The following is a 20,780-nucleotide window of genomic DNA, read 5'->3' as shown; positions in this document are numbered from 1 at the left end:
CCTTTTGTGTCACGGTAGCATTTGCCTGGCATCACTTGTCCCTTTTTGTTTACGTGGTGGAAAGTGTGGGAATAGATAATTGAACCTGCTTGCTGGCACATAATAAATACTTCTTCTCTGCTATCTTTGAAGTGTGGACCAGAAAGAAGGAATCTACTATAGGGCCTTAACTGGACCCATCATTGACGCATTAATGGGTGGTGCTACTTTGATACCCTGGTTGTAGCAACTCCGTTCAATAAGGCTGTGCAATGTCTCTTTGAGCTCCTTAATCTCCAAGCCCAAGATTGAAGTAACCTGCTTCAGAAGCTCCTGGGGTGGCCAAGAATCATCCTGAGGATGTGCAATAGCCTCATCTGACTGAAGATGAGGAGGAGGTTTTCATTGGAAGAGTGGCTCCTTACTTTCCCTATGCTTTGACTATACTCACTGGTCTTGAGTATTGGGGGTTGGTGCCAGAATCTGGTTTTGGTGCTGAGCAGAAAGGAGAAGTAGCCTGTATCAGAGAAGGTACCGAGTAGGAGTAGTGGCAGCCAGGTCTAAGGACCAGAAAAAAAAAAAAAAAAACAAGGGTCCCAGTTGGGCCAGTGATCTGCTAGTGAGGCACCCACCAGGGCACTGGCAGTGAAACTTCGTGAATTGTAGACTGGGTACTGATGATGTGCTTTTATCTGTACATGGGGAAAGTGTGTCCAAAGAGGATTCTCTGTCAGCAGGGTGGATTAGATGTAAATCATTATTTAAATCACTATTCAGGAAGACACGATTTAATCATGGTTTTCTACATGAACGTGCATTCTTGTGGATTGTTCTCGCTATACATACTCTTCACAACTCAGAATTAGATGTAGGTTTCATTTTTAGAAGGTACATACTACACATTTTTAACAGTGATTTATTTTGAAAATGTTTCACATTACAGTTATATCAGAAAATGAATGAATGGTTATTTCATTTATTAAAGGTAATTGAAACAGTTCACCTTCCAATGACTTCAGAAATATCTATCTCAGATTCAACAGGTAAAGTATTAATATTTGCAGAATTTTCTTGCCATGCTGTATGAGGAGTCCAACATCACAAGACAGATATTTAAACTGTTTTATTTAACAAAAACAACATTATGTATTCTGGAACTTCTTCTTGCCATGCAAGAAACATATAACAGCAAACATATAACATTTTAACAAAGCAAGAATATGAATATTGAATTTAGTTAAACATTCAAGTTTTTTATATATCAGGTTTGTTTTTGTTAAAATTGCTTTTTACTAAAATAGTGAAATGAAATATTTTTTTAAAACCCCAAAATTAAATTGACTATGTCAGCCAGGCCAACATGAGAAACTTAAAATATTGACTTCTGCAGCTAACTCAATCATCTTCACCTTCATTTTCTTGTTCATTCATAATCTAGAAAAGCAAAACAAGCTTTCCTAATTATTCATGTCCCAAACAATTTATCAATTTGAAATGAATTAGTCCAATGGAAGAAAATATTCTTTCTACACTGGCAGAAAAAGCTACTGCTGTTAAAAGTGAGATTATCACTTCACCAGTCTCTGAATCCAAGTGCTTAAGTGACTTCCACCAGTTCGCTGGTGTGACTTTCTTTAAAACATCATCAGTAAACATATATTTCTTGAACGGTTCACCCTTTGCTCTGAAGTTTAATATAGTTGGCATTATGGAAGTGCTGGATGCCCATGTCATAGCCAACTCCTCTTCTTCAGCAGTTAAGGTATGACCCTGGTACAGAGTATTGAGAATATTTGCAAGAAAATCAACAGGAGATAGTGCTTGTCCCATTCTTTTTTTAAAAAATGCTTATAATTTAACTCTGTCATTGCATATTTCTCTTTTTAAGATCTCACTCAGTTCCTTCCAAATTTCAACAGTATCAGCAATAAAACAGCTATTTCCATGCATTTTGTTCAAGGGTACAGAAATAGGCATCATGGTACTCGTCATGTGTTCAACATTTTTCTTAAGAGCAATGTTGAGAACTTTGGCTGTGACAGTTCCATCCATTTTTCATGATTTTGTTCACCAAGTGTCATCAGATTAGGCCAGTTCTTGATATAGTGCTCAAAACAGTCCATTACTGAGCTCCATCACAAATCTTATGAAAGAGTTAACATGGTTCCTCCCATTTTTTTTCAGAGCAGCTGCTGCAAAGCAGTTGTTTCAGAAATATTTTGCAATTTCAACATTAGCTTTTATTTCTGGAACACTTAAGACTCTGGCTATGAGGTGCATGAAATGAGCACTGTAACCGTATGTTATTAACATGGGACTCTCGCCACTCTCTTCTAAATTTCTTCTCATCTAGGATACAGTTGCAGCATTGTCTGTGACCAAACGGTGTACTAGACATTTTGAATTTTTTCAATTTGTTATAACTTTTACTGATACTTCTAAGTATTCTACTGTATGTGCATTTTCTGATGTATCAATTGTTTCTGTAAGGAAGACATTCCCTTCTTCTGTTGTCACACAAGCACATAATACAAGATCATTGTGGATGTTGCTCCACCCATCAAGACTCAAATTAACAATTTTACCCTCTAGACTTTTTGCACACTGCTCAATTTCTCTTTCATACACTTTAGTCAGCAATTTGCTGCAACATCTGCTTAGTTAGATGGACTGTATCATGGTCTTAGTAACTGAACCACGTTAATAAAGTGTGAGTTGTCAATCATAAGGAAAGGAGAGTTTGTTGCATAAACAAACTAGGCAATTTTTTTAATCAATTACCTCTTTTTGTAATCTGCTGGGGTATGTCTACACTACCACCCTAGTTCGAACTAGGGTGGTAATGTAGGCATACCGCACTTGCAAATGAAGCCCGGGATTTGAATTTCCCGGGCTTCATTTGCATAAGCCGGCTGGCGCCATTTTTAAATGCCGGCTCGTTCGAACCCCGTGCCGCGCAGCTACACGCGGCACGGGCTAGATAGTTCGAACTAGCAAGCCATTCCGCACTATCTGTACGCCTCGTGGAACATGCCTTGAATATGTGTAACAAAATGCTTGCATGCATTGAACACAGCTCTGAGTTCCAATTAATTGATATAAAAAGTAGCCTCTTGTGAGGTCCACCATCCTTGCATTGATATAGTACTCATGTGGGCTCCCCATGGGATGACGGACGCATCAGTAGTTATATGAACGGATGGTTGTTCCTGATGAAATGGTACGCCTTCTAGAAGATTGCAGGGATTGATCCACCATGTAAGAGAGTTTAAGACATGAAGTGGAGGGGAGACCAGTCTGTGCACTTGTCTCTTGTGATGGGTGTATAGTGTTGCAAGCCAGTGTTGAAGACATCGAACATGTAAATGGGTGTGGTCGACCACATAGGTTGTAGCAGCCAAGTTACCCATAAGCTGGAGATAGGTAAGTATGGGAACTTTGGGGCTCAGAGTAACAGTAGTAACCAATTCTTGGATTGCTTGGAATGTTTGCATAGGGAGGTATACTCTTGCAGATACGGAATCCAGCTTGGCACCTATGAATTCTAGAGTTCGTGTAGGTTGTAGTGTTGACTTCTGTGCATTGAGAATAAGACCCAAGAGATCAAATGTTTGCCTGGTTGTTGCCACCATTCGCTGTGTCTCCAGTTCTGATGGACCTTTTACCAAACAATTGTTGAGGTATGGAATATAATCACGGTTTATCTGTGAAGATAGGCTGAGACAATGCCTAACGTCTTTAAAAACACTCTTGGTGACGATGAAAGCCTGAATGGTAGTACTCGGTATTGGTAGTGAGCTGTACACACCACAAAACATAGGAACCGTCTGTGCATGAGGTGAATAGTTATGTGAAAATAGGCATCCTTCAGGTCGAGGGAGGCAAACCAGTCTCCCTTCTCTAATACTGGGATTATTGAAGGGTAACCATTTTGAATCATTGCTTTTGAAGATATCGATTCAATTTGCGGAGATCCAAAATAGGTCACCATCCTCCCATCTTCTTTGGTATGAGAAAATAATGGGAGTAGAACCCCTTGCCTCTGAAGCCGTCTGGGATTATTTCCACTACTCCTATACTGAGCATTTGTTGTACCTCCTGTTTTAATAGGTCTTCGTGAGAGGGGTCCCTGAAGAGGGACAGGGAAGCAAGGTAAAGGGGACGGTGTACCTGGATGTTATCATCTCGAGGACCCAACAGTCCAATGTGCTGGCTGCCCAGCGATGATGAAAAGGCCTCAGATGGTGGTGGAAGGTCAAAGCAGGGTGTGATGTTTTGTGCGAGATGGGGAGATTTTGCAGACCCTCGAACAACAGGTCAAACCTGCTGCTTGTTCACCTGGTTGTCGGTATTACGAATGCCCTATGGGAGGTTCCTCTATGGGTGTTGTTTGCTCCTTGATTGATCAAAAGAGCGTTGTTGGTATCTGGAGTAGGAGAACTCCTGCTGCTTTTGATATGGAGTGTATTATTTACGGCGGAATGGGGAAGTAGTATACATCCCAAGTGTACGCAATGTTGTTCTAGAGTCTTTGCTGGAATGCAGCATGTCATCCGTCTTCTCAGCAAATAATTTTTGCTTGTTGAAAGGGAGATCTTCCACCTTCGACTGATGCTCATGACGCATCCCCACAGATTGTAACCAGGAGGCTCTCCTCATAACTACTGATGTCGCAATAGCTCTGGCTGCTATGTCAGCAACGTCTAGCACTTACTGGGAATGCTGTTCTGGAGGAGGCATAGCCCTCCTGAACTATGGCTTTTAATATGGGTCTTTTAGAGTCTGGCAGGTGTTCTAAGAGAGAGGTCAACTTCATGTCGTTATCAAAGTTATGATTGGAGAGTAGCGCTGCATAGTTTGCTATATGCAGGAGTAAGGTAGCTGAAGAATAAAGCTTTCTCCTAAACAGATCCACACGGTTATTATCCTTATCCGTCGTGTTCTTATATTGTCGTAATTTGGCTCTGTGTTGAGTAGCATCAATGACTAATGAATTTGGTTGAGGGTGGAAAATAAGAAATCAGCTCCCTTTGGGGGCATGAAATATTGTTTGTCAGCTCTTTTGTTAGTTGGGGTTGCCAAAGCTGGTGTCTGCCATATCTTATCGGCAGCCTCCATGATGGCGTCATCTATGGGGATTGCAACTTTTCCCCGTTGTGAGGGCTGGAGCTTTTTTAAGGAGCCTGTGTTGTTTGTCAGGTACCTCAGTTAATGTGATGTCCTGAGATGCAGCCACCCTTTTGAAAAGTTCCTGAAACTGCCTCACATCGTCAGGAGGGGACTGGTCACCAGGTATTACTGCTTCGTCAGGGGATGACTATGACTGATTGGCCGGTTATATGTCTTGTGGGTGCTCTCCGACCTCAGAGAGTTGACCTTCCTCTGGTTCTGAATGATGAGCTGTAGAGGTGGTGACACTGCTACTCCCAGACTATGTGAAGACTGTGGGGAAACAGGGAGCACAGGAGATTGGGTAACTGAAGGATAGTGGTATTCAGAATGATGATAGCAATGATGGGCTGAGTCATGCTGAAAGTGATATCTGTAGTATTTTGGACTATGTCATCTGTGGTAAAAACGGACAGGTGAAATGTGCTGAGATGACACACCGCTTTTGTAGTACACCAAATGATGTGGTGGTAGATGAGGGGAATGGGGTGAACGTGGTGATCTCCTTGAAGAAGGAGGAGGAGAATGAGGTAGGTATCTTGTATAAGGGGACGGTGATAAACGGTACCTAGGCGCATGGTGCCAAGCTTGTTCATGTGGGATGCGACCCCTGTCATCCATTATTATTTGAGGAGAATATGGAGATGGTGGTGAGGAAGACTGTGATGGTAAGCACGTCAGTGGTTCCAGGCTCACTGATCTGACAGAGGCAGATTTATGAGGTGCTTTCTTCATCACCACAGGGCTGGACGAGGCATATGGTGCCAAAGACACCCGTGCTGAGCTGGTCGGTGCCATGCTGGTTGGTGCCGAGGTTGTTGGCCTGGGAGTCACTGGTGCCAAGGTTGCTGGTATGTTTGTTTATGGTTCCAACACAGAAGGTGTCAATGTTGTTGGTACTGCTATACATGGTGCGGTCACCAGCAGTGCTGAACAGCGGACTGTTGTGATTTTTGTCATGATTTCGGCTCTGAAAGCGACTCATGTTTGGGCGCCACTGAGCCTGACATGCTGGGCTTATCACCAACACTTACTTGCGCTGAAGGTAAAGACTGAGCTGATGAGGCTCTTTTTCGAGCTGGAGCCAACTCTGGCAAAATGGCCTTTTTTTCTCCACTCTAGGAGTCCGAGGACTAGAAACTGTATGAGAATGCTCCAGCAGGTGAAGCGCTTTGTCAAATAAAATAATTTTTAATCTCATCTCCCTGTCCTTACGTGTCCTTACAGTCAACTTGGCGCAGTGGACACATTTTTGAAGCACATGGACCTCACCGAGGCACTTGATACACTCGGCATGACCGTCCGAAGCTGGCATGGCATCACAGCATGTGGTGCACTTCTTAAAGCCGGGAGAGCCTGGCATGGCTAATTGCACAATGTACTAACTAATGAACTCTCTCTGGATATGTCTACACTACCCCCCTAGTTCGAACTAGGGGGGGTAATGTAGTCATACGGAGTTGCAAATGAAGACCGGGATTTGAATTTCCCAGGCTTCATTTGCATAAAACCGGCCGGCGCCATTTTTAAATGCCGGCTAGGTCGGACCCCATGCCGCGCGGCTACACGCGGCACTGACTAGCTAGTTCGGATTAGGCTTCACGCGGCACGGGGTCCGACCTAGCCGGCATTTAAAAATGGCGCCGGCCAGCTTTATGCAAATGAAGCCCGGGAAATTCAAATCCCGGGCTTCATTTGCAACTCCGTATGACTACATTACCCCCCCCTAGTTCGAACTAGGGGGGTAGTGTAGACATACCCTCTCTTTTTTTTTTAGTAATAAAATGAATGCTAACAATTAGAACTAGAAGAAAAACTGTAATTCTAAAAGGCTAAACAACTAACTATTCTATTCCTGACAGGATTTCTCTGAGGAGAGAAGGTTTGCTCCATCTGCGACTGTGGGCAATGAAGAAGGAACTGATGGGATCTGGACCGCACAAGATATCAAAAGAGTGCAAACGGTGCAGGGCACATGCTGTGCATGCGTGGTCCAGGTGACCACTGCTCAAGAAAACTCCGATCTGCAACAGTAGGACGACCCGACACCTACGATGGAGCATCCATGGGGACACCACTGGAAGAACTGTCAGCTACACTACCCTGCAGATCATTATGCGAATATTAAACACAAAATAAAAATACCTCACAAAATGATGTAACATCATGATCATGCCAAACAGCAACAAAAAAAGAAGTTCAGCATCAATGCTGTGATTTCATCTGAAAACACCCTTAGCAAAAATTTATATGCTACATAAAACCAATCATTGTTTAAAACTGTCTGCAATACTAGATAAAAGATGATGGGTTTAATGCTGGGGGGGCTTCATCCTTTATTTTAAATTAGCTGGCATTTAATTGCTAACAATCTTAGGAAGTGCTATTAAATTTAAATATTTCTTGCAGCTTCTATCTGTTTTATCACAGAATTTGTATTCACTTGATTTAGAGTTATGGTGGCCATATTTTCTGAACCAAAAATAGGAACGCCTGCTGACCTTTCTCACCACAAACCCAAGAATCCCCTTTGGAGAGACTTTGAATTGACTTCTTCTGACAACAGCACTTTCTCTCACTGGACACAGCATCTTTAGCATGGGTCTTCAGCATGGATTTCACTTTGTGTGTTAGAATAACTCAGAAATGTGTTGTCACAGCTAACTCCATTCAGGTCTAAGCAACATGCAGGCCAAAGACAGAAAAACAAATCCCTTCAAAATGGAAGTCAAAACATCTCACCTCTTCATCAGAGCTTACAAAGGACTTGTTTACCCAGACACAAAAGTCATGACAACTCTCTCTGTAAAGCGACAATAAATCCTGCCTCCCTGTGGACACGCCAAGTGTTTTCACGTGGCATCTTAACACACTGTTTAAATCAACAACTTCTTGGATGAGAAAGACTCACAAAGAGTCTGTCCATCGTCCACACAGGAGTGACACAGTGATTTCACCACCACGGTAACAAACCCGATCTCTCTGTGGGCTCTTGTGGAACAGCAGGGAGCCCAGGGCAGTCTCTCAGGAGAAGAGGCTCAGGGTGCTTCTATTTCAGTGGTTCTCAAACTTTTGGCTTGTGGAGCACCTGGTTCATTGTATACCTTTCTGAGGACCATCAGTTGCTAATGGAAACACATTGTTAATTACATAATTATGCCCAAACCATTTTGCTAGTGCTGCAGCTAGGGAGAATGCTTTAATTTAAATTATTAAACAGGTAAATCATTTTAATTCTCATGTTAGTTTATCAAACTTCATTTTAAAAAAAGTAAAATATTAATTTATGTCCAACATAAAAGATTTCAATGTTTTCTTTATTTATGGCAGGGCTGGGAAACCTTTTTTGTGTCAGAGGCCACTGACCCACAGAAAAATCAGTTGGGAATCACACAAGTGAGAAGCAAAAAAAACTCCTCCAAAAAAACCCCATCCCTCACCGATGTGGCACCAAACTGAGACACCTCACTCCTCTGGTGTTCCAGCCTTACAGGGCAAAGGGAAGGGACAGGGAAGACTGAAGTTCAGGGCTTCCCATAGCCAAGATTTACTCATCTGGGGTTCTGGAGTTAGTGGATTTTGTGGACAACCTTAAGCTCTGGGGTAGGGACAAAAAGTGAGGGATTCAGTGTGCAAGACAGGGCTGCCAGCAAGTGGGAAGGGGCGGGGTGCAGAAGCAGGCTGGGAATACGGTGTCTAGCCAGGTGGAGGGAGCAGGAACAAGGAAGGGTGCAGTGTCTGGCAAAGGGGTAGGGTGCAGGAGCAAGGGAAGGTGGAGAAGCAGGCTGAGGGTAGTGTGTCTGGCCAGGAGGGAGGTGCAGGAGCAAGGGAGGGTTTTGGAACAAGCTTGGGGTGTAAGGTATTGGCAGGAAGTGGGGAATTAGGGTGTAGGGGTCTGGGCATGAGGGGGGAAACTTACCTGGCTTTGCACCCCCTTTTAGCATGGAAAGCTTCTGGATAGCATGCTGCTGTTCCCCCAGTGAGGTGGGGAGGGGGAGGGAGCTCAGTCCCTCCCTCCCCCCACAGTAGGGAGCACGCGCAACACCAACTCCAGCTTCCTGCTTGGAGGGTGCATAGAGGGGGAGGGAAGGGGAAGAAAGCCTCGACTTCACCAGATCTGGCTCACAGACAGTGGTAAAGCAAGTGACTTCATGCGCTGCCACTCCCTCAGAGGGATGGGGAGGAGGAGGGGGAAGAAAGAGCAACAGCACATGTAGTACACCTGCTGAGCCTGAGCGAGCACACCCCGGAACCTCCAACTAGGGCTATGCCCGGCTCTTCCTGGAACTCAGGCTGAAGCTCCAAGGTGCTAAGGTCCAAGAGCGGCTCCTCAGAGCGTTTTGCCTTGGACCCAGCCGCCCGCCACCAGGAGTAGCGAACACTGTAACAAAGAACAAGCGACCGCCTGCATATGGGAGGAGGTGGCAAAGCCAGACAAGGACCCTGAGCAACAGAGGCGTCCCACAGAGGGAGGGAGGTGGGAGGTTGCACAGCGCACAGTGGTGGGGCAGGAGGTAGGGACGGGTTACGGGGTGGCAAACAGGAACGTGGGGAACTCGGGAAACCACACACAACCAGAAGCCACTCCAGCTACCTGCCCGCAAAGCGCTAAGGCAGGGAGCTGCCTACATGCTCTAGGGGTGGGGAGGACACCGTTGCTGCTGTGCTGTGCTGTGCTGCACTAGGAGGCTCTGACTGCCAGGGGAAGGGAAATGGCGCTGCACAGAGCCATTTCTAGCTTGCTGCTTCTCTGTGAGCCAGATGCAGCAGGGCTTTTTGGGACATTTTAGTACTTGATGGGAACACCGTATTTAAATTTGGGACTGTCCTATAAAATCCAGGAGTTATGGTTGGCGTATTTAGAGTGCTAATATGTGTTAATTTAGATAATGTTCAATCGCTTTCATATTAGAATCTTACCCTTTTTCAATTTGCGAACAGCTAACATACAATGGCTAGGAGATAGATCCCATATTCTTAAGGTTTTGTCATCGCTTACAGTGGCACAAATAGGTAAATGAGGATGGGTAGCAAGGCCCCAAACTTCCCCTTCCATGTGACCCTGTAAAAAAAATGAAACAGGTAAATTTATTTCCAAATCTGGAAAAAAACAAAAAAAAAGCAAGAAAGCTATACTGATAATATGCAAATCTGTTCTGGATGCTAAAGAAAACTTCCTAATGAAAACAATCTTGATTTAATAATCAGCACAGAATATCTTAAAAATAAAATGCTTCTGAATAAAATGCAATATAAAATTCTATTATACAGCAAAATCTTTGTTATCCAGCTCTCATGGGGAGTGAGGATTGCCGGTTAATTGAATGTGCTGGATTCTCAAGCTCATTGCTCTGCCCCCATCCTTTACTTCGACAACCAACTCCTGCCCCTGTGGGAACATCTGGCCATTCAAGATATTATTCAGAATGTTTGTTCTGAAGGCAAAAAGTTAGATTGTCACTCCGGTTATGCCAGGTGGGAAGTACTGTACAACAGAAAGAAAGGACTAACAAAGCTTGGAGGAATGAGGAAGCGGACCACTCCCTTCCAACATGCACATTCACTCATTCAGGGTACAGGCAGTCCCCGGGTTACGTACAAGATAGGGACTTTAGGTTTGTTCTTAAGTTGAATCTGTATGTAAGTTGGAACTGGCGTCCAGATTCAGCCACTGCTGAAACTGATCAGTTTCAACAGCGGCTGAATCTGGACGCCAGTTCTGACTTACATACAGATTCAACTTAAGAACCCCAGGCATCCCCAAGTCAGCTGCTGCTGAAACTGATCAGCAGCTGATTCCAGGAAGCCCGGGGCAGGGGCTTCCTATAGTCAGCCACTGGTCAGTTTCAGCAGCGGCTAACTTGGGGATGCCTGGGGCAGAGCAGCTGGGGTGCTGCTGGGTTGGTCCAGGAGCGCCACCGCTCCTCGGCGCTACTGGACCAACCCAGTAGCACCCAAGCTGCTCTGCCCCAGGCGTCCTGATTCAGCCGCTGCTGAAACTGACCAGCAGTGGCTGAATCAGGATGCCTGGGGCAGAGCAGCTGGGGTGCTGCTGGGTTGGTCCAGTAGCGCCCAGAGCGGCGCTACGGGACCAACCGGCAGCACCCCAGTTGCTGTACCACAGGCGTCCGGAGCAAAGCCGCGGAGCACGGGGGCAGCGGGACAGCCCAGACGCACCGTGGCTGTCCTGCTGCCCTCGGGCTCCACGGCTTTGCTCTGCTTTGCTCCCCGTCCCCCTGGTCTGCGTGCTCCGCCGCTTTGCTTCCTCTCCCTGGTCTGCTGGAGACCAGGGAGACGGGCCCCGTTCGTAACTGCGGATCCGACATAAGTCGGATCTGCGTAACTCGGGAACTGCCTGTTTTTTCATTGTGTCCTCCTCCTAAGCAGCAGGCAGACGAGTAGGCCAACTTCCCGGAAGCCCTCAGGCTAATCCAGCTCCCAGCAGCTTGAGACAGACTGAGGAGGAAGGAGAAGCCTTATGATGATGTCATCAGGCAATGCTGGCTATCAGAAGCCCCGTAATGTCCTGAAGCATCAAGCTATCCGGTTGGACAGGCAGGAGTCACACATTCACCTGAAGATGTGGGGTATTGTGCTGAGGGCAATGTCATTGAACTAAGTTTTCCAGTTAACAAAGTGTTGGATAACAAAGCTTTCACTGTATTTGAGGAAATTGCTTAACTGATCTGATTCACTAAACTATCTAATTCAGTGGTGAGCAATCTGCAGCCAGAGGGCCACATGTGACCCATCAGGATTCTTTGTGTGACCCATGAAACATTTTGCTTACTTTTGCCCACATTCCACGTGTAGGGTTGCCAAATTCTGCTGTTTTCTGAGTAGTTTTTTTTCCTACTGGTACTACTAAAGTGACATACACATAAAGCCAAGACATGTGAAGAGCAGTTTGTGCTGACGGCACACAACATTGATTGTGAGAGCAATGCACTCCCTCTGTAACGAATCAAAATGCTGCCGGTCCGGCACTAGCCTAGATTGCCCATCACTGATCTAATTTATCGAATCTTTTTGTTAACTTAACAATTCAGGGCCAAATTCTCAATGTCTTACATTGGTGAGCAGTTACACCTTACTAAAATCAACTGGAATACTGAAGTCATGTTAATAATTATTACCTAATTTGACAACAAGTAGTCCTGAAGTACCTATGGGTATGTCTACACTACCACCCTAGTTCAAACTCAGGTGGTTAATGTAGTCATTCGAAGTTGCAAACGAAGCCCGGGATTTAAATATCCCGGGCTTCATTTGCATCTTCCCAGGCGCCGCCATTTTAAAATCCCCGTTAGTGTGGACTCCGTGCCCGTGGCTACACGCGGCACGGAGTAGGTAGTTCGAATTAGGCTTGCTAATTCGAACTACCAGTACACCTCGTGGCTTCATTTGCAATTTCCCGGGCTTCGTTTGCAACTTCGAATGACTACATTAACCACCCTAGTTCGAACTAGGGTGGTAATGTAGACATACCCTTAGAGACTAACAAATATATGTACATGTTACGGTGCTACAGGACAACTTGTTGTTTTTAAAAGTTACAGACAACACGGCTACGCCTCTGAAACTTACTTTGAGTTAGGAATTCACCATCTGACCATAAATGTGCTACATATACATTATTTTAAGTTTGTGCTTAAGTTAAACACATACTATAAATAAAAATTATAACAGCAGAGCTTGACTTAAAAGAGATATAGATATGTATAGATGCCTCTTGATTCAGGATCTACTAAAGCCAAATTTGTAAAAGGTATTTGTAAACTTCCTTTTATCATTCTTTAAAATACATATACATTATTTTAAATTTGTGCTTAAGTTAAACACATACTATAAATAAAAATTATAACAGCAGAGCTTGACTTAAAAGAGATATAGATATGTATAGATGCCTCTTGATTCAGGATCTACTAAGATAATGTTAATAGTGTGTAAGTACACGTGTGTGTGTTTTAAAAATCTGTTGCTCAAGCCTTGTTGCATTATAATAGTTCTTCATACATACAGATTAAATATATATATATATATATATATATATATATATATATATATATATATATATATGAACAGAAAAGAACAAAGACATTAGAATGATTCTAGATCTGGAAAACTAATGTTATTATCAGGGCCTTAACAAGCTCAGCCAATTTAGGATATAAAAAAAAGGCTATCAGTGTATTATTGTATTTATAGGTACCCTATATTGGGAGAAAATGTATGATTGTACTGGCTTTTCAATCTAGCAAAGCCAGAACAAGATTCAATGACTAGAAGCTAAAGCTACACAAATTAAAACTGGAGGTAAAGCATTATGCTTTAAACAGTGAGGTAATTAACCACTGGGAACAACTCACCAGAAGGATGTAATAGATTCTCTATTACCTGAAGTATCTAAATCAAAAGTAGATGTCTCTAAATATGTGTTAGTTCAGTGGTTTTCAACCTTTTTTCATCTGCAGACGTCTAAAAAATTTCAGACAGAGGTGCAGACGCCTGATGTAGCCTGCAGACCTTCAGAGGGCCACAGAACTCAGGCTAAAAACCACAAATCTAGTTCAACCAGAAATTACGGACCTGATGCAGGAATTACTGGGTAATGGCCTATGTTTTGCAAAAGATCCAACTGGATTATCATAATAGTCTCTTTTGGCCTTAAACTCTCTTAATTATAATAATTTTCAGAATTCATTAATAATTAGAATGTTTATTATTTTATGTTACTTCTGTTTGAAGTACGATATTATATTTGTTATAGAAACTTTCAAAGTCCAGTGGATTTTAGGAAGAAAACAGGGGTGGGAGGGAATATAAAGGTAATTGTGATTAGGTGTTTTGACCCCACACCAGCAAATCAAGGGTCAAATGAGCAGCTCTGGGCACTGAAGACCCCATCTAGCCATACCTGCTGGGTATGCTCATAGTGGAGGCAGAGCTCAAAAGGAAACAACTCAGCTCAGTCCATGCAGACTGAGCAGAGGAGCAGTCCTATACTGTTAACTCCTGGAGGGTATGTCTACACTACCCTCCTAGTTCGAACTAGGAGGGTAATGTAGGCATACCGCACTTGCAAATGAAGCCCGGGATTTGAATTTCCCGGGCTTCATTTGCATAAGCGGGGAGCTGCCATTTTTAAAACCCCACTGGTTCGAACCCCGTGCAGCACGGCTACACGGGGCTCAAACTAGGTAGTTCGGACTAGGCTTCCTATTCCGAACTACCGGTACACCTCGTTCCACGGAATAGGAAGCCTAGTCCGAACTACCTAGTTCGAGCCCCGTGTAGCCGTGCTGCACGGGGTTCGAACCAGTGGGGTAGTGTAGACATACCAGGAGAGAGGCCACAGGAGCCATACTGTCTGGACTATACCTTACTGCATAGCCGCTGAACCCCCTGTGGAGACCAGGAACAGAGGGCCAGAACTAATGGCAAAGTTTCTAGTGAGACACTCCCTGCAACCAGCCTGTGAGTTCACAAGAAGAGCCCTTTTGTGACTTTGGAAGGGGCTTAGAATGTAGTAGATAGTGACGAAGTGAATAGGCTTGGCGGCATCAGTCCCCAAGGCTGCATATCTAACATATCACAGGCTCTGGGTTGGAACCTGGTGGAACAGGGAGGACTCAGGTTCCCCTACTGCAGAGTTTTACCACTGGATGACATAGCGACAGATTCTTGCCACAAATACAATGCTCTGGTGTTGAATATTCCAACAGTAATATTTTAAAATGTACCTGAACCAGCAGAGTTATTGGTCCACTTTTATCCACTTCCAATATTTCCCCGTTCTTTGTTCCTACTAAAATATGACCATGTCCTAATGATATGGCACGTATGGAAGGATTATCTTCTAAGAGGAGACCTAAAACATTAAATTTTTAAAGGTATGAGTTTAATTTCAGAAGTATATATATATTACTTCCATATTTTGCCAGATCTAATTCAACATAAAAGAAGTCCTAACATTTTCCTGTCTACAGAAATTGGCTCATTTTGGAGATTTAGTACACTTAAATCAAATTTTTAAACATGTTCTCTTTCATTGTTATAGAAACCACATAATGTATTTTGTGCCAGCCTTCCAGTTTTTGTTACCTCGCTTTCTCCAATAGCCCTACCATATGAACCAATTTTCAATGATCTTCATGCTTAGTAGACTCTCCTTGAGGTTCAAACTAGGAAAAAAATAACACAGCTATCTAAGAAGCATGCTACAAACCCCGTGAGAGAAATGTGCATACAGCTATGATACTATCTATAATAAAATTAAAAATTTAAAAAACAACAAATAGTCTAGTAGTACCTTAAAGTCTAACAAAACATGTAGCTCAGTGGTCTCCAACCTTTTTACAAACAAGATCACTTTTTAAAAGACAGGGCAAGCCAAGACTTACCCCATACCTTCCCCAAGACCTTACTCCTTCCCAGAGCTCCCGCCCTCTCTGTTCCCCTCCTCTCCATCATTTACTGTACCCAGCATTTACTCACTCTCACTGGGTTGAGACAGAAGGTGTGGGCTCTAGGGTGGGAATGAGGGATTTGGGTGTGGGAAGGGGTGAGAGGTGCAAGCTCAGGGAGGGAATTTGGATGCAGGACGAGGTGGAGAAAGGGATGCTGGACAAGGGAGGGGGCTCCAGGCTAGAGAGTGTTGGAGTACTGAGAAATCTGCAGACTAGTGGATGTGAGGGTACAGGAGTTTGGGTTGGAGTGTATGAGGGGCTCAAGGGAGGGAGACTGGGAGTATGATGGGCTCAGGACACAGATTTGTAGTGAGTGGATGGTGCAGGAGTGTTGTGGTAGAACATAAGAACGGCCGTACTCGGTCAGACCAAAGGTCCATCTAGCCCAGTAGCCTGTCTGTCTACAGTGGCCAGCACCATGTACCCCAGAGAGGGTGGATCGAAAACAATGATCAAGCGATTTTTCTCCTGCCATCCTTCTCTAGCCTCTGCCAGAGGCCAGAGACACCATTTCTATCCCCTGGCTAATAGCCTTTTATGGACCTAACCTCCATGAAATTATCTAGCTTCTCTTTAAACTCTGTTATAGTCCTAGCCTTTGCAGCCTCCTCTGGCAAGGAGTTCCACAGGTTGACTACATGCTGTGTGAAGAAGAACTTTCTTTTATTAGTTCTAAACCTCCTACCGATTAATTTCATTTGGTGTCCTCTAGTTCTTCTATTATGGGAACTAATAAATAACTTTTCTTTATCTGTCCTCTTCACACCACTCATGATTTTATATACCTCTATCATATCCCCCCCTCAGTCTCCTCTTTTCTAAACTGAAAAGTCCCAGTCGCTTTAACCTCTCTTCATATGGGACCCGTTCCAAACCCCGAATCATTTTAGTTGCCCTTTTCTGAACCCTTTCCAAGGCCAAAATATCTTTTTTGAGGTGAGGAGGCCACATCTGTACACAGTATTCAAGATGTGGGCATACCATAGTTTTATACAGGGGCAGTAAGATATTCTGTGTCTTATTTTCTATCCCTTTCTTAATAATTCCTAGCATCCTATTTGCCTTTTTGACCGCCGCTGCACACTGTGTGGAAGTTTTCAGAGAACTATCCACGATAACTCCAAGATCTCTTTCCTGGTTTGTCGTAGACAAATTTGCCCCTGTCATACTGTATGTATAGTCGGGGTTATTTTTCCTGATGTGCATTGCTTTACACTTATCTACATTAAATTTCATTTGTCATTTTGTTGCCCAATCACTCAGTTTGGTGAGATCTTTTTGGAGTCCCTCACAGTCTGCTTCAGTCTTGACTATCCTAAACAGTTTGGTATCATCCGCAAACTTTACCAACTCACTGCTTACCCCTTTCTCCAGATCATTTATGAATAAGTTGAAAAGGATTGGTCCCTGGACTTACCACTGGGGGACATCACTAGTTACCCCTCTCCATTCTGAAAATTTACCATTTATTCCTACCCTTTGTTTCCTGTCTTTTAACCAGTTTTCAATCCAAGAAAGGACCTTCCCTCTTATCCCATGGCCATGTAATTTACACAAGAGCCTTTGGTGAGGGACCTTGTCAAAGGCTTTCTGAAAATCTAAGTATACTATATCTACTGAATCCCCCTTGTCTGCATGTTTGTTAACCCTTTCAAAGAACTCTAAGGGTATATCTACACTACAGCGCTAATTCGAACTAAGCTAATTCGAATTAGCCCAGCTAGACTTAAAAACAAGTTCGAATTAGCGTTTTGCTAATTTGAACTAGCATGTCCACACTGAGTGGACCCTGAACTGGGGTTAAGGATGGCCGGAAGCAGTGCAGGCAGGGCATCAGATGAGGACTTAGAGAGTGGAGCTGCTGTCTCAGGCTAGCCGAGGGCTATGCTTAAAGTGTCCCGACCCGCACCCTGGACAGACAGTTCTCAGGGGATTTCCCGCTTGCAAAGCAGTCCTGGCTTGGAGTGCCCTGAGTGCCCACACTCGGCACATCACAGCACTCGGACATCAGCCCGGATGCACTTGCCGCAGGCTGCCATCTGGGGAGAGGGGTCAATCGGGGGGCTGCAGGAAAGTTTCCACCCCGAGGAGCCCACAGAGCCACCCCAGTCCTCCCCATTGGGGGCTCGTACCCCATTCCTCCCTCACCTCCTTCCACTTACTCCTTCCTAGCCCCCCTTCCTGATGTACAAAATAAAGAAAACGTGTGTTCAAAAATAGAATCTTTCTTTATTGAACAAAACTGGGGGAGACTGGGAAAAAGAGGTAGGAGAGGGGAAGAGAGAAGCTGGGAGAGGGGAGGGCAACTAAAATGATCAGGGGTTTGGAACAGGTCCCATATGAAGAGAGGCTAAAGAGACTGGGACTTTTCAGCTTACAAAAGAGGAGATGGAGGGGGGATATGATAGAGGTCTATAAAAGCAAGAGTGGTGTGGAGAGGGTGCATAAAGAAAAGTTCTCCATTAGTTCCCATAATAGAAGGACTAGAGGACACCAAAGGAAAGGAATGGGTAGCAGGCTTCAAACTAGTAACTGAAAGTTGTTCTTCACAAAGCAAAGAGTCAACCTGTGGAACTCCTTGCTGCAGGAGGCTGTGAAGGCTAGAACTAGAACAGAATTTAAAGAGAAGTTAGATCAAGTCATGGAGGTTGGGTCCATGGAGTGGTATTAGCCAGGGGGTAGAAATGGTGTCCCTGCCCAAAGTTTGTGGAAGGCTGGAGATGGATGGCACAAGACAAATGGCTTGGTCACCGTCTTTGGTCCATCCCCTCCAGGGTACCTAGGGTTGGCTGCTGTCGGAAGACAGGCTACTAGACTAGATGGACCTTTGCTCTGACCCAGTATGGCCATTCTAAGCTCAGGGCTCAGGGTCGGGGGTCTCAGTGGACCACCCTGATTTTCATGCAAACCTGCTCCTGGGTGGCCAGGTTGGCAGCTCTCGTGCCCTAGACGGCCACTTTCCTGTGCCTAGTGCGGAGTTTGTGGACGAGGTCCACGATGTCTGCACTAGCCCAGGTGGGTGCCCGCCTCTTGCGGTCCTGGCCAGGCTCCTGAGAGCTGCCAACCTGGTCCCGGGAAGAGGCGGAGGGCTGGGGGGCATCGGGTGGCTGGCTCATGGAGTGCCAGGTGCAGGGTCTGCTGGCTGAGTGCTGGCAGGCTTGCACCTGGCACGGGCACCGTAGCCAGTCTGTGCCCCTTTAAGGGCTCCGGGGCCGGGAGGGGGGCATACGAGTTTCCCTGGTGTTGGCCAGAGTGGCCACCAGGGAAAGCTGGGGAGGACTAGCCTCCCACTAGTTCGAATTAAGGGGCTACACAGCCCTTAATTCAAACTAGTAAGTTCGAACTAGGCTTAGTCCTCGTGCAATGAGGTTTTCCTAGTTCGAACTAAGCGCTCCGCTAGTTCGAAATAAGTTCGAACTAGCAGAGCGCTAGTGTAGCGCCTATGAAAGTTAATTCGAACTAACGTCCTAGTAGTAAGACATGATTTCCCTTTACAGAAACCATGTTGACTTTTGTCCAACAAATTACGTTCTTCTACATGCCTCACATACAGTGCCACTCCGCCACCCACCCGGCCTGCTCTATCCTTTCAATATATTTTATATCCCGGTATGATTGTGTCCCACAGATTTTCCTCATTCCACCAGGTTTCAGTGATTCCTATTATGTCAATCTCCTCCTTTAATACGAGGTACTCTAGTTCACTCATCATATTAGTCAGACTCCTAGCATTTGTGTAGAAGCACTTTAAAAATTTGCCACTGCTTATTTGTCTGCCCTTCCCTGATGCATTGGATTCCTTTGTATGCGATTGTTTGCTCTGGCCCATGGTTTGCCCTCTCCCCTCCTCTCTTTTTGACTACAGCTTAGAGAATCTCTATCAATGGATTCTCCTCTAAGAGAAGTCTCCATCCGATTTACGTGCATCTCCGCACCAATCATCTTTCCCCCATCTCTTAGTTTAAAAACTGCTCTACAGCCTTTTTAATGTTTAGTGCCAGCAGTCTGGTTCCACCCTGGTTTAAGTGGAGCCCATCCTTCCCGTATAGGCTACCCCTCTCCCAAAATTGTCCCCAGTTCCTAATAAATCCAAACCCCTCTTCCCTACACCATCATCTCATCCACGCATTGAGACTTCGAAGCTCTGCCTGCCTGCCTGGCCCTGCGCGTGGAACTGGAAGCATTTCCGAGAATGCCACCATAGAGGTGCTGGATTTCAGTCTCTTTCCTAGCAACCTAAATTTGGCCTCCAGGACATCTCTCCTACCCTTCCCTATGTCATTGGTACCTACATGGGGATGTGGGGGTGCACGAGTTTGAGGATGTGAGAGGCTCAAGACAGGGGTTCTGGTGTATGATAGGCTCAGAGTTAGAATCTGGGGTTTGTGTGCAGGAGTGTTATAATGCTGTGGCCAGATGGGGGCTTGGCCCCAATTGGGGACTTGTTGGCCAGGCTTCATTTTTAAATAAACTATGTCAGACACACAATGTTTCAGCATTGTCTTTATTTATGAGAGGGGCAGTGAACCTGTTTTGGGCCACAGGTCACTGACCCACAGAAAAATCAGTCGGAGACCACACAAGTGAGATGCAAAAAGCCAACCCCTCCAAAAAAAAACATTTCTCACTGATGTGGCCCCAACTGAGACACCTCACTCCCCTGGCACTCCAGCCCCATGAGGGAGAGGGTAGGTAAGACTGAGGTTCAGGCCAGATTAACCTTTCTGGGGTTCCAGAGTGAATGGAATTTGTGGGCCCCTCTGAACTCTGAGGTGGGGCAAAACATGAGGGATCCAGTGTGCAGGGCTGCCAGTGAGTGGGATAGGGATGAGCATGCAGAATCTGGATGGAAAATAGGGTACAGGAGCAAGCTGGGGGTAGGTGTCTGGCCAGGAGAGAAGTGAAAGGAGAAGGGTCCTGGTGGGGGTTTAAGCAGGGGGAAGACTGATGGTGAGGGTCTGGCCAGGGGGCAGGATGCTGGTGGGGACTTGGGCAGGGGGAAGGGTGTTGGTGGGGGCCAGGTCAGGGGACTGATGGGGGTCTGGGCAGAGTGCAGGTGGAAGTCTGGCCAGAGGGCAGGAGCAAGATACTGGTGGGGGTCTGGTCAAGGTGCTGGTGGGGGTTTGGGCAGGGGGCAGTGTACTCGTGGGGGTCTGGGCAGGG

The 20,780-nt window shown here is 45.2% G+C and overlaps 1 protein-coding gene across 2 annotated transcripts in view; it reads right to left on the bottom strand.

Moving 5' to 3' along the window:
- The window catches only part of EML5 (EMAP like 5), a 332,722-nt gene that overhangs the window by 147,170 nt on the left and 164,772 nt on the right, over positions 1–20,780 (bottom strand). For both annotated transcript variants that reach the window (XM_089778388.1, XM_075926740.2), the window contains exons 20-21: positions 14,892–15,019; positions 10,069–10,210 (exon numbers count right to left, since the gene is read on the bottom strand). In XM_089778388.1, coding sequence (XP_089634514.1) covers positions 10,069–10,210; positions 14,892–15,019 — 270 coding nt within the window. The remainder of the gene's footprint in view (positions 1–10,068; positions 10,211–14,891; positions 15,020–20,780) is intronic.

Source organism: Pelodiscus sinensis, chromosome 5 (assembly GCF_052426305.1).
Source record: "Pelodiscus sinensis isolate ZL-2025 chromosome 5, ASM5242630v1, whole genome shotgun sequence".
Lineage (NCBI taxonomy): Eukaryota > Metazoa > Chordata > Testudines > Trionychidae > Pelodiscus > Pelodiscus sinensis.
Note: the sequence above shows the minus strand (reverse complement) of the source record. Positions and strands in the feature narration are given on the sequence as shown.